The sequence below is a fragment of the Aptenodytes forsteri genome, unplaced genomic scaffold (assembly GCF_000699145.1).
Source record: "Aptenodytes forsteri isolate BGI_AS27 unplaced genomic scaffold, ASM69914v1 Scaffold15, whole genome shotgun sequence".
Taxonomy (NCBI): Eukaryota; Metazoa; Chordata; class Aves; order Sphenisciformes; family Spheniscidae; genus Aptenodytes; species Aptenodytes forsteri.
Genome location: NW_008795129.1, coordinates 3,153,441 through 3,166,595, shown reverse-complemented (window position 1 = coordinate 3,166,595; position 13,155 = coordinate 3,153,441). Strand labels below are relative to the sequence as shown.

The following is a 13,155-nucleotide window of genomic DNA, read 5'->3' as shown; positions in this document are numbered from 1 at the left end:
ATCGGTTGGTGGGTGGTGAGCAATTGCATTGTGCATCACTTATTTTGTCTATTCTATTATTATTTTTTTCCCCTTCCTTTTCTGTCCTGTTAAACTGTCTTTATCTCAATCCACAAATTTTACTCTCCCCCCTCCCCCCTCAATTCTCTCCCCCATCCTACTGGTGGTGGGGGAGTGAGTGAATGGCTGTGTGGGGTTTAGCTGCCCGCCGGGGTAAACCACAGCACTTTCCTTCCTCAGAGTTCTGCACTATTTACAGGCAGTAAGAAGGGTAATGTGCAAATTTAATAGGTGAATTACATGGACAGAAAAGTATCACCAAGTAACCCTGCTAGTTCTTTTTTGTTTGCTTTATCCTGTGGGCAAATCAATATACTAGTGATTCAAACTGAATCTTGATTTGTCCTCTGGAGCATTTTGCTAGTTTGTCGATCACTTAGTTCTCTCTAGGGCTATGTTTTCAGTTATTAAAAAAAAAAGTGTATATATGTATGTGTGTGTATATATATATATTTTTTTTTTTCACTCTCGCGTGGTGAGAATATCATCCTGCCATACAACCCTAGTGGAGAAACCCGTATTTGTAGAGTTTTTCCTGTGGCTAACTTTGCCTGAAATACCTGATGATTACAGTGCCCTGCCCTTGCTGTTTTTCTAGATCAGTTTAGGTGCACTTGCTAGCCTGTTAGGAGTATGTGGATATTTTAAAAATATAAAAACATTGAGAGAAAACAAAACCAAAGGAGCCCTCAAGTCAGAATGCTCCCTCCAGTCATCTTTTCTGAGCAAGCTTGATTAACAATCAATCAGCAACAGTGTTTGTAGCATACTTTCTCCATCACTTGATCCCTATTCTTGTCTTATCTAACCTTCTTGGTCTGTCACAGCATGTGAAAAACTCGCACAGATGAATTCTATTGAAGGCTTTTCTACATGGAGTCTATGGTTCTCCATTTGTAGTTGCAGCTGGCTTTGTGAATGCTGAGGTGTTTTGCAGGGAATTGGTTTGGAGTGGGTAGTATCTGAGAAACAAATGGCTGAAACTTTATTCTGACTTGGTACAGCAGGTGTTCCAGTGTAAAGGGAGTTGCTTATTTTCTTAAGATTCACACTGCTTGAATAGTTGAGGAACCAGGAACATGTGTCTTTTCATCGGTTTCCTTAATCTGTAAGAGGAAAATAAACTCCTACTTTTTAGCAATACTGTGGTTTGCTTGTTTTTTACAAGGAACGTTGTGGGTTTTTTTTCTCTCGATATAAGATGGCATGGAATTATTAATCTGAAACAGAGGAATGCTAGTTGAAGACAACTGGGAGTCAGAATTTGCATATTACACTGTGTCTTTAGCTTTTCGGATGCTTCATTCTGCACGTAGTCAAGCTAGACCAGGACTGGGTGCGGGGGGCAGCTCCTTGTGTCCGTTCAACTGTCAGGGTCTGATATTGCAGGGTCTTGGTTCGATCTTGGGGTCCTCACCCCTCGGCTTGTCAGTTTGGTTTCTTCTCTTGTATTGTATTTGGGGCAAGAAAGTTCATTCTTGGTGCCTGTTCAGTACTTGGCATGTCTGCTGGGCTGCGGTAAGAGCACCCATTAGCTCCAATTGTGCTGGAGCAATCTGTGATGTGTGTGTATTTACGTGTCCACTATGAACACCACTGAGACCAGCTGCGTGATTCAAAAAGATCATTTACAACCTAGAGTACAACCATTTTGGCATGGGTGTTTAAAGTTGAATACTACTTCTATTGTTTTAAGTGCTTGTATGTTATCTCTCTCTCTTCTCTACATTTAAAATTATGTTAGCTATTTCAGTTGCTTTTTCATGTTAAGTGTTTAGTTTCCTTCTGGAGCTTGGTGGTTATGGTTCAGTACTTCGTATGTTCCAAGTCTTACAGGCACAGACTAGAGTGACTGCAATATCTCTCCTGCTCAGATGGAGAACTTTTCCTTTACCTCTTTGAAAACATAGCTATCCTGTTTGTGACTGCATCATGAAGCTTACATTTAATTGTACTTAGTCTGATTTACTCCCAAGATTGTAATCCCAAGGCTATTCAAGAATGCTCTTAATATTCCACCATTTCTATGTGTTCTGTACTAGTGCATTATAGATGTGCTGTATTTTTTAATAATGTTGCCTGAAGTTTGGGAAATTTTATGGGACAGGTATTAGCTACCCATCTCACAAGTCTGTGCTTGAAAGCCACAAACCAGCAAGCAGAAATGTACTCCCCCTTACTGCTTACATAGGCTGCAAGTATATTAGTTCAACACTTCCGAAGATACTCCCTTTCTGATGACTTCGTAGGGCTGGGACCTACCTGGGCAAAATGTTAATGTGACAGAAAACTGGAGGTGGTGTGTCTGTGACCCATTGAATCAGTTCTGCTCTTAATTGAATGCCTCTTTGAAAAGAGAACTAAAGTTAATGAGCCTTGTGGATGGAGCTTTGGATGAGAAATGCTTTTGAAAGAAGAGAAAATATCTTATTTTCAGACTTTTGCAACATGCTTCTGTTATATACCATGTGTCTTATCCTCAGTTCAGAGGTGAATTTTGTTTATTTTTAAAAACACATATGGTGCTTTTTATAGGATGTTGATTATGTGGTAAAATGGAAGAGGAGCAAGTAAAGAAGCATAAGTAATGGCCTAAATACCTTGGATCTAATTTATTTGAAACTAAGAGAAAATTTTTAATTAAAAAGCTTATGTTTCATTTTGCAACGTTCACCGTGGGAAACTGTTTTTAAGTACATTCAGAGCATTCATCTTTGAGTATTGCAGAGTTCAAGGCAAAGGTGAAGTTTTCTGGTGTTTGTTGCAGAGTTTGAGACCTGAAGGAATATATTGCCTCTGGCATGTACTTCTTAAAGACATCAACTCTGAGAATAAATTCTTAGAAAGGAAGAAAGAACAAGAGAATAAAGTAAAACCAACAGCAGAATTTTGGAAGGAAAAAAATAGAAAACAGTAAGAAACCAAATATTTTTGAAGAGTTTTGATTTAGGTATGTTACGGTTAAATGTAATGCTTGCTCTGCTTGCCCATATTTGAGAGTTCTCAGCACTTTTTGGTTTTAAGGGGTATCAGAGACAGAATATATCACTGACTTAAGTCAAGGGGCATTTTACTGATAGGCACTTAACTAAAATAAAACAAGTAGAAATGCTTACAGTGCATTCTGCAGTAACAGATTTATCTTTCTACATGGCAAATCCTGTAAAAAGCAATGTAATATTTACCATTAAATGAGGTTTGTAAAACAGGTTTTATAACACCCCCGACATACCTCCTTCACTGGTCAAGATTGCACTCTGCTTATTTCCTGTTAGTTTTACTGTTGTTCTCACTTTAGCTTTTGATATCAGAAGTGCTTCACTTAATTTTCTTCATCTCCTTGTTTGGTGTATAGTTGTATTACTTTGTTCCGTGCTGTTACATTTTGGACTGAAGCCAGCGGGAAAGGTGAGGGGAAATGTGAGGTGGGGACCAGGGATAGCTATAAAATCAAAGCTCTAGACTCATCTCTAAAAAGATAATGCAGCCTAACGTGCCATTTTTCTTAAGGTATATATAGCAAAAGCAATGTGTCCTGTCTTTGCACTGTCTTGTCTCTTGCTGTGAGATTTGTTCACCTGCATTTGTATTTATTCACTTGTATGTATAGTTTAATCTTAGAGACGTGTGTCAAATGCAAGTAACCCAATGGAAATGATGTAATTAGATAACAAATACATTCAGTGCTTGGCCTGGTTGGTTTCTCTTTCTGTTCCATTTAATAACTCTTTGGTGTTCTCATGGCCCCTATTTTGTTGATTATTCAAGCAGTTTCTTCTCTATTTGTCTATCATGGAAACTCAATTATTGTACTGAAGGAATAACAGCTCAGTTTGAACATGATCTGTTTTTATGAATAATTGTTGGCTGCAACTTGTTACAGCCTACCCTATATTAGGAAAGGTTAAGCAATGTAGCTACACATGCATTCCTATGTCAGTAAGCTGTGCTGGCACAGAAGTTGTTTCCACTGGTGAAAATGCAAGTTTGTGTGTATAGCTTGTGTTGGCTGGTTTGGGGTTGAGGTTTCTTTTGTTGTTGTTGTTCCAGCAGGAATAATTATGTCTATGCTAAAGTTGTAGCTGTTATAAAATGGCTATAAAAATCAAACCTGTAATTCACATAAAACACTAGCAAAAAGGGTAGAATAGTACTCATCAAAGCTGTGTGTTCCACGTGGCAATAAATAGATGAGACATGTTTTATTCAGAATGGTTTAGATATGCTTGATCCTGCCTCTTAGGTAGGAGGTATAGATTAGATGGCCTCTCAAAATCCCTTCCTGACCTGGGTTTTGCTAGTCATTTAACCTGTAAGTGAGAATTGTTTGAGGCTGCTTATGCTTTGCCTGTGACTTTATTCTTCCAAGACTTGAAATGCTTCCTTTGTTCTGCTTGGGTCATCATGTCTGCTTCCCAAGAGGAAGCAGTGATTCTTGCTAGTTTTGCTCCACAATTTAAAATGATCTTCTTCCTTGGATAGATTTATCTTACAGATTTGGCAATTTTGTATTACATCTTTGATTTCACTACTGTATCATTTTTTATATTAAATTTGCAATCTTCCTTGCTGTCCATATCTTTGCTTTCTGAGCAGAAGCTGTGATGCTTTATCCTTTTCTTTGTTAGCAGACTTTTCCTTTTTTTTCTTGCTCAAAATATATTTATTATAGTACCTGAGAGCACCTTTTGTCTGTTTTATCAGTAATACCTTTTGATACAATTAGGTATGAATCCACCAACCCTGGATTTGTGTCCAGATAGAGATAAACTTTTTTGAATGGATCTGTCTTTGTTTAGGACTCAAAGGAGAGTATTCAGAGTCTAATTTAAGCACCTAACTCACTGTCCAGCTGACTCTACAGGAGGCCTAACGGGAAAAGACCCTCTGATGCTCTGAGTCATATTCTAGATAAGTGTCTCACCTTGGCTACATAGGGGACTACCCCCTTGAAACTTAGGGCAGTTTAACTTCTTAGTTTTAGTATTTACATTGTGTGCTAAGTTAGCTACTGTGAATTCACCTGCCCTTAAAGTATCATTGAAAAATTATTTTCTACTTTTCAGTTATTTTCTACTATTTCTTTTCCACATCTCTTTTTACTTGTAGAAAATTCAGCTTTTTAGAAAGATGCATGGTCATACAGATGAGATTGCTTTTTAGATTATTTTTTCCCTACCAGGTTTTACTGCTTTCACCTTATTCTGGGAATGTCTGAGCTATGCGCTATGAATGTCTGACTGTGGGTTATGATAGATATGCCAGATAATTGGCCACCTGTCTTCTGGTGATTACTACTAACACAGTACAGCTGATGAATCAGTTAATGAGTTCAATGCAAAGTCAGCCTGTTACCTTAGTTCACTGTGTAAAACTGTTAAAATCAAGCTGGCTGACTTGCACTGGACTTGCACTGGAGCAGATGAGGAGGGCTTATGGTGTCTTCCCACCTGGAAGAAATGTTTTCTCAGGAGAGGTAATTTCAGTAACACTTGTCAAAGTATTTTTCTTGAGCTAGTTTAGTTTAGCTTGAAAGAGAACAGCCATACTATGTAACGGAGAGGTTGGAGGGTAAACGCAATGATTGTACTACTGCGCCTAGTACCAGTACGACTCTACTAGTACCATTGAGACCTAGTAACCGTTTGTGTGTCCTAGTCCATGGCAACAGTAAAGTATTTTTGAGAGTAAGGTGTACTGATACAATAATAAGCAGAATGCATTTGTCTTTGCTGCTTTTTTGTCAACTCAGTCTGTCTTTAGCATTTCTAATCTAACCTTCATACCCAGCACCAAATCCTTGTAAAAAGGAACACCATCCAGGCTGCAGGCTTGCAGCTCTTTGAAGAATGTGCAGGTGTTTCACCCCGGTACTGAAGACTTTTTTGAGTCTTGTACCTTGTAGAGGTTGTTTAGGTGTTAACTCTTTTCTAGTGTTGTGTAATGAAAGACTTGGATAAAGTGCCTCTATACAAAAAGTGCAGCTAAAACCACAAGAAATATTCCTCCTTTCATTGCTCAGAGTAATTGCAATGATATTTAAGTTGACTATGTTGTACTAATTAAGAATAGTAATTTTTTTTTAGTGACTAATTAAAAATAGTAATTTTTTTTTAGTGACTTGATGAAAGCTTTACACCTGTTCTGGTTGTCAAAAGTGGAAATGAGATGACTTTTCTGCCAAAATCTTGTTTATCTGCTAGCTGTAGAGAAAGGGACGCTCCACTTTTCCATCATTGTTCGTTTTACAATCTGCTGCTCTCACATTTGTGGATGGGATTATAACACACTAAAACAGAGGCTCCGTCTATAACATAGAGTAAAACTCACTAGTGATGGAGAAACAATCCTGACAGCAAAGGACTGACTCTATCTGGGAGAAGTGAATGCTGCCAAATGAATCTAATTTCACTGCAATCAAAAAATCATAAATGTGGATGTTTGAAAACTGTATTTTCTTTCCATATTTATGCAATCCTTCCATTTGACAGGTCTGCTCAGTACTGGGGGAGATGTTGGCTGCTTTGCTGTGTGCATGCACTTTCAAAGCCCTCTCCCTTCTGTCTGGTTCCCAGCTGTTCCGACCGGAGGGCGTCTCTAGGCAGAGGGTGAGAAAGCCCTTGCTGCCATCAGGGCTTAAGTTTTCCTTTGATATGTTGCCTGGAGGCCGGTGGGGAGGGAAAGCTGAGGGCCAGATTGGTTTACGTCTGGCTTCTAGTGGTGTTTTAGAAGCTGGTTAGGGAGGTGAACAGTCATAACACTGAATATCTGAAACTGAATTAATTAGGCTCTTGGCAACAGGGTTTGGAAGACGGGAACCAAGGCTGCTTTAGTAATGGATCAGGAAGTGATCTCAGTAAAGCAGTGAGGTGCTTGCAGATAAGGCAAGTCTGGCATTTTGTATAGAGTATAATCTAGCTCAGAGTGAAGCAGAAACGTAAGGCTCCCATAGCCTGATGATAAGAAATCTTCATCTGCACTTAAAAACATAAAAAGTGGAGTTAGTTTCGTAGAAAGGTGGTGGTTAAATTTGTATAAAGCTCTCAGGTGCCTTCAGTTAAGATCCTCATGGGCTCAAGTATAGTCAGCAAACATGTGAATTCCCAGTTGCTTCTGTAAAGAACTTGAAATATAAAGACAGATATCATACAAAAGGTGGTGGTGAGGGGAATAAAACAACAAATACTAACTGAAATTAAAATCTTGTAAATTGCTGAATACTGAATGTTACCAAAAAAGTCAATACTAAGGTTCCTGGATAACCTTTCCATTGCTGTCTTGTGCATATACACTGTAACAGTTCTCCTCTGTGTAATCATCTGGCATTCACAAGATGTTGCTGCCATATTCTAACAGAAATGTGTGAAAAATACTTGGTTACCTTATGCCTTGCTAAATGGTTTCAGTTTTGTCAGGAGACACTGATCAGGAGTCACTGATGTCTGCTAAGCTAATGTAGCTCTCCTGACAAAGGACTGGTTTTTTTAGGAATGTGTACCCATGCCCTAGGGGGCTGAAAACAAACATAAAGTTGGCAGGCAATTCTGTGCTGCCTTTTACTGTCTATCAAAATTGGTCCTTGAACTTAGTGAGATAAGAGAGGAAGTGGAAGAGCTCCCTGCTCCGATCTCTTTAGCCTCTCGTGAGTTTTGTTCTCTGAATGGCTAATTGCATTTTGTTTCTTGTCTTGCTAGATGGGCTGGTGATCCCATTGGTGGAACTGTCTGCAAAACAGGTTGCATTTCACATTCCATTCGAGGTGGTGGAGAAAGTTTATCCTCCAGTGCCTGAGCAACTGCAGCTTCGGATCGCCTTCTGGAGTTTCCCAGAAAATGAGGAAGATATCAGGTAATGAATACTATTTCTGTTTCATTGACGCTTAAGGAAAAGTTCTGTTCACTAGAGGAGAATCATTGTCCGTTTGATGTCCCATATATTTGCTGCTTCTGCTGTTCTCACGTGCATTTTGTAATACATGGATGGGTTACTGTGGGATATACTATGATACGGGGTTATATTTCGGGGTGAGCTGCCCTCCATGTGTCCCAGGAAAAGCATGTGTACGTGCAGGTTCTGTGTGTAAATGATTGCAGAATAAATGCACCCTTTAATTTGCCTGACAGTAACTTGTTTGTAGAGTTTTGTCCTTATAGAATCATAGAATCATTAGGTTGGAAAAGACCCTTAAGATCATCGAGTCAACCGTAAACCTAACACTGCCAAGTCTACCACTAAACCATGTCTCTTAAGTGCCACATCTACACCTTTTAAATACCTCTAGGGATGGTGACTCAGCCACTTCCCTGGGCAGCCTCTTCCAATGCTTGACAACCCTTTTGGTGAAGAAATTTTTCCTAATACCCAATCTAAACCTCCCCTGGTGCAATTTGAGGCTGTATCCTCTCGTCCCATCACTTGTCACTTGGGAAAAGAGACCGACACCCACCTCACTACAGCCTCCTTTCAGGTAGTTGTAGAGTGCAGTAAGGTCTCCCCTGAGCCTCCTTTTCTCCAGGCTAAACGGTCCCAGTTCCCTCAGCCGCTCCTCATCAGACTTGTGCTCTAGACCCTTCATCAGCTTCGCTGCCCTTCTTTGGACACGCTCCAGCACCTCAGTGTCTTTCTTCTGTTAGTCCTATGCAGTATTCTTTCCAGTTTGAATCTGTTGCTTGAGTGAGAGCTTTAACTGGGCTAAGAAATTGCCGGGGAGAGCTAGCTCAGTATGCTGTGAAAGGCTTTTGTTGGTGTAAGTAGGAGAATCAGAATTTGCTGAGTACATCAGTGGTCAGAGTGGATACAGTCAGAGAGATGACTATATTTCTTATGTTTCCACATAAATTGTGTGAATACATGGTCAAAAACTCTGTGCTTTTAGATCTTTTACCAAAGTATTTTTGCTGAAGCTTTTATACTTTAGGAGGCCTACCCATGTAACTGTGCGTTCAGAATTTTGTTGCAAAGTAGTGATATTACGCTCTTTTAGAAAGGATCATCCTGAAAGTTCTTAGATGCATTCATCTAACATTCTGGTATCAGATGGGAGACGTAATGTCAGAAGTGCTGATGTAATTAGTAAGATCACCTGTGGGGGAATAGAGCAGGCCAGCTGGTTATATGTGCTCATTATTCTGATGAGCACAGATGTAAAAAAACCTCACGTGAGCATGGAGGTAACTCATCTAGAAGTACAAGGAGTTTTTACTGTGGCATGCTGACATTGGACCTTGAATTGATATTATACTGTACGTAAAAGCTTAATTTTAGGCTATGAATGAATTTGTATTTCAGAGCCTTATGTTGAAATTCCTAGAAATGCCCGTGGCTATACACAAACCCAGTTAGGAAGAGGCTAACGATTTTTATGGTTGAATTGTAATGGAGAAATGGCAGAAAAGAGCTGGACTTCATCTTAAAGATGAAGACAGTAAGGATTTTTCAAAAGCCACATCAACAAAGAATGCAAGAGGATAATGTGAAGTTTCTCAAAAATGGACTGATCTTGACATGTTATCTTGTATCTCTTGCAGATTGTACTCGTGTTTGGCAAATGGCAGTGCAGATGAGTTCCAGCGAGGGGAGCAGCTGTTCCGGGTGAGGGCTGTCAAAGACCCTCTCCAGATAGGTAAGAACATTGCAGCTCCACATCTCTAGATATTTCAGATTCCCAAACCCATATCTGCAATGGGACAGCAGTGGTATGACCGTGTCCCAAAACGGGCTTTTCTGGCATCCTAGACTAAACTCCCTGCCACATGCATTTTTTGTAATGTCTTGAGCTAAATACTGTGTTTATTTCAGCCTCAATCAACTCAGCTGTGAAACTGAGTGAAAAGCCAGAAATGTTCTGAAAATTAGATCCTTAATCTGTCTCAGTGTTTTGGGAAAAACTGTGTAGAATGCCTTTGTCTCCATAATGCTTGAATTCCTCATTGATAAAGAGAACTTGGTTTTCTAGTGGTCTGATCAAATGAATGCCTTGCCTAAAGTGCATGTATGGCAGAGAGGAAGTTTGCAAGGTTTAATTTTCTTGTAGCAAAAGAATTGTATTAATAATACAGTTACTCATGTAGTATTTTGGCAGAAGGAAATCCCTGTTGCTGGACAGTTGGTTTTATCGCTCCTCGTCCCTTATCTTGTTCTTTTTATGTTTTATGGTTATAGAAACTAATCTTATCTTAAACAAAGAATTGGACTCTGGAGTTTTCATTAAATCCTTTGAAGTAAAGAAGAATATTTAGTTGGCTTTTCCAGTGACAGCTCTTAGACAGGAAGGCATTATGTGAAATAAAGACACTAGTATGTCAAGGTGGGCCATGTCAATCCAATGCAGATGTGTTGTTTTTTCTGCAAGTGTAAGCTTCAGAATTAGAATATTAATTGGCATGTGGGAACTGAGCCTGTTTATAATAAGAAAAATGATAATCTAAAAAGCTGTATAATGTTAAGGAGGAAAGTTCCTGTATTTTCCTGTGATGAGAGGTAGAGACTTCTATGGGCCTGTTTAGTTGCTAGTACCAGTAATACTTAACTCTGATCAGTGGAATGAATAAATTTAGGTAAAGGACCCTCAAAAAGGGAATAAAAGGGACTCGTACTGTAAAAGTTTGGGGAGAACGAAAAGAGAAGGAGATAGTCATTGAGATACGCAAATTGCAGGAGTCTGATAAACTGTTATCTGAATATAGGGTAAAGCATCTGAAAGGATTTTACTTAGTCCATTGTCTACTGTAATAACAATAGCAGGAATTCTTGGGAATGGAAGTGAAGTACTTCCTCATACATAAGGTATATTGAGTTGTCAGTGAGACCAGATAGTAATTTTGGAACATCAACGAAATGGAGCTAAATAGAATTAGACTGACTTTTGAGTGCATTCATAAGCCCTGATGTCAGGACTGAAATGCTGAGAGAGGCCTCGAAGGCATCTGCTGAACTTCAGGAAGGCAAATGTTTAAGAGAGACAAAATGAGTTAAAATGCAACTGACTGAAATTCAGTAATTCCTGGGACTTTCACAATGGAAAAGAGCAGAATATTTAATATACAGTGCTAAGACTGTGGTCAAAACTTGTTTCAGTAATAAATTAAAAAGGCGAGGAGGTGTTAAGCAATGTAAATGAACAAAGGCTAGGAATATTAGTGCAAAACCTGTGCTTGGGGGAGAAGGAGAGGAGTAGGGAAAAAGAGGAGGCGGTGAATGATACAGGGGAGGAACTTCTGAAGTACACATACAGCAACTGGGTTTCTTGACAAAGGATTATGTGTGTAGAAGGGAAGGAAGCAACTTTGTTTAAACAGTAACGTTGTTTCCTCCTTAGTAGAGGAGGAAAACCCCTCCTTATCTAAAGGTTTTTTTTGGTGGTTTTTTTTTTTTTCATGAGTACCAGCCCAGAAGCTGGGCAGTACAGGTGGGGTGGATATAATTTCAGTTGTCTACTCCAAATGATTTTAAGGTGTGTGGTTGCAGTTTTGAGTTTCATATACTGACAAATGGGAAAAGAAATGCAGGAAATGAAGCAGCCCTTGAGAGGGGATTTGATTTGGAGGGGGACTGGGCAGTGTGTTGTGATACTGTAATCAATAGGACAAAGCTTGAAATGTGCTTTGTGCTCTTTTTTTCCCATTTCCCTTTGCCGTGTAAGATTATTATTTTTTTTTAAACGTAATTGAGTAATCTTAGTCATCTTGTCCACATGCAAATCCATATCCATAATTTCTGAACAATAGCACCTCTTCACTACATTCCAAAACCCCACTTTTTTACAGTGTTCTACTGTATATACACAAAGAATTGGCTTTTGTAGACCTTCTCCTGCACATTCCCTTTGTAGCAGTCATATACCCGCCTCCTTGCACTGAAGACGTTATTGCTGTTCTCAAATAGGTGTGTTGTAGTTGCTGATTTCAGGGACTTTTTTTCTATCATGGTCTTAATTTCTTTTTAACGAATGAGGAAGGCAGCAGCAGGTTCAGTTTGGATTCTAACTTTGCATCTCCTTGAATAGTGTCTCTAAGTCTCCACTTTTTAGGGATTCTCCTATCTTGGTTTAAAACAACCAAATGTCCAAAATTGCCTTCTTTACTGTCTAAAAGCTTTTGTTCAGCTCTCATTTTCCCATTTCTGTTAGTCCTGGGAAGGCCAGAGAAAAAGTTCTTAAATTCTATGCAGAGGTGTGTTGCTGTCATTGTTATAGGGGCGTCAGAACTACCAAATATCAATGAAAAAAGCTTGGAAGCTGTATTGCAAGAAGTATTCTTAGCAGGGTGTTGCTAACTCATAGGTCACTTAAATCTTTTCATTCCAGTTGCTTACTGAGTAGCTTGGGGTATTTCAAATTTGTGCGTTTCCACCTGAAATCATGAGGGCTAATAGGACCTCAGAAAAATGAATAAACAGACCTGAAATTTCACAATGAATGAGTTTCATGGTAAAATAAATATTAAATGCAAAAGACATTGACGTAGCTATCCTAAAATTCTGAAAACTGGATTTTAACCAGCAGGAAGCATACATTTCTTTTGGATACTTTTCCTGAAAGATTAAGTTTCAGGGGTAGAGCAGTGAGAAGGATAGGTTATGGACTGAAAAAGAAGCCATCTCTATTTTGTAGACCTAGTCTAGGCAGCAGTTGATTATTTCCAGCTTTTACATTTGATCAAACCATGTGTCTTAATTGAGTATCAGAGACGACAGTGTGCTGCTACCCCTTCTTCGCTACATGACAAAACCTGCTTCATGGGTGCAGAAGATCATTCCTGTTCTCTGTGCATAGCGAGTATGTTGTACATTCATGTACCCAACACATCCTCTGAAGCATTGGTGCTGGCTGCTTGACATATTTGCTCTGTGCATGAGTAGTAAATCTGGTGCTCCTAAGAAGTTTAAGATGCACTTTCTGCGTAGAAAGCCTAAGTGCTTTCATAGAAGCACTAAGCTTGCTCTGTGCCCACAGTGCATTTAAGAAGAATGGTAGCCAGGGGAGTGAGACTCCTGGCAGAGCAATTCCTCTGGCCTGCAGCTCATTTTTGAGGTCTCCTGGGGGTGGAGCTTGCCAAGAATAGGGTATAGATCTTAGTTTTTTTTCTGGTGGGCTGC

At 39.3% G+C, this 13,155-nt stretch overlaps 1 protein-coding gene across 1 annotated transcript in view; it reads left to right on the top strand.

The window, feature by feature from the left end:
* Window positions 1-13,155, top strand: part of ZSWIM8 (zinc finger SWIM-type containing 8) — a 51,813-nt gene that overhangs the window by 4,393 nt on the left and 34,265 nt on the right. The window contains exons 2-3 of the mRNA XM_019471622.1: window positions 7,755-7,908; window positions 9,588-9,682. Of these exons, the coding sequence (XP_019327167.1) occupies window positions 7,755-7,908; window positions 9,588-9,682 (249 nt within the window). The remainder of the gene's footprint in view (window positions 1-7,754; window positions 7,909-9,587; window positions 9,683-13,155) is intronic.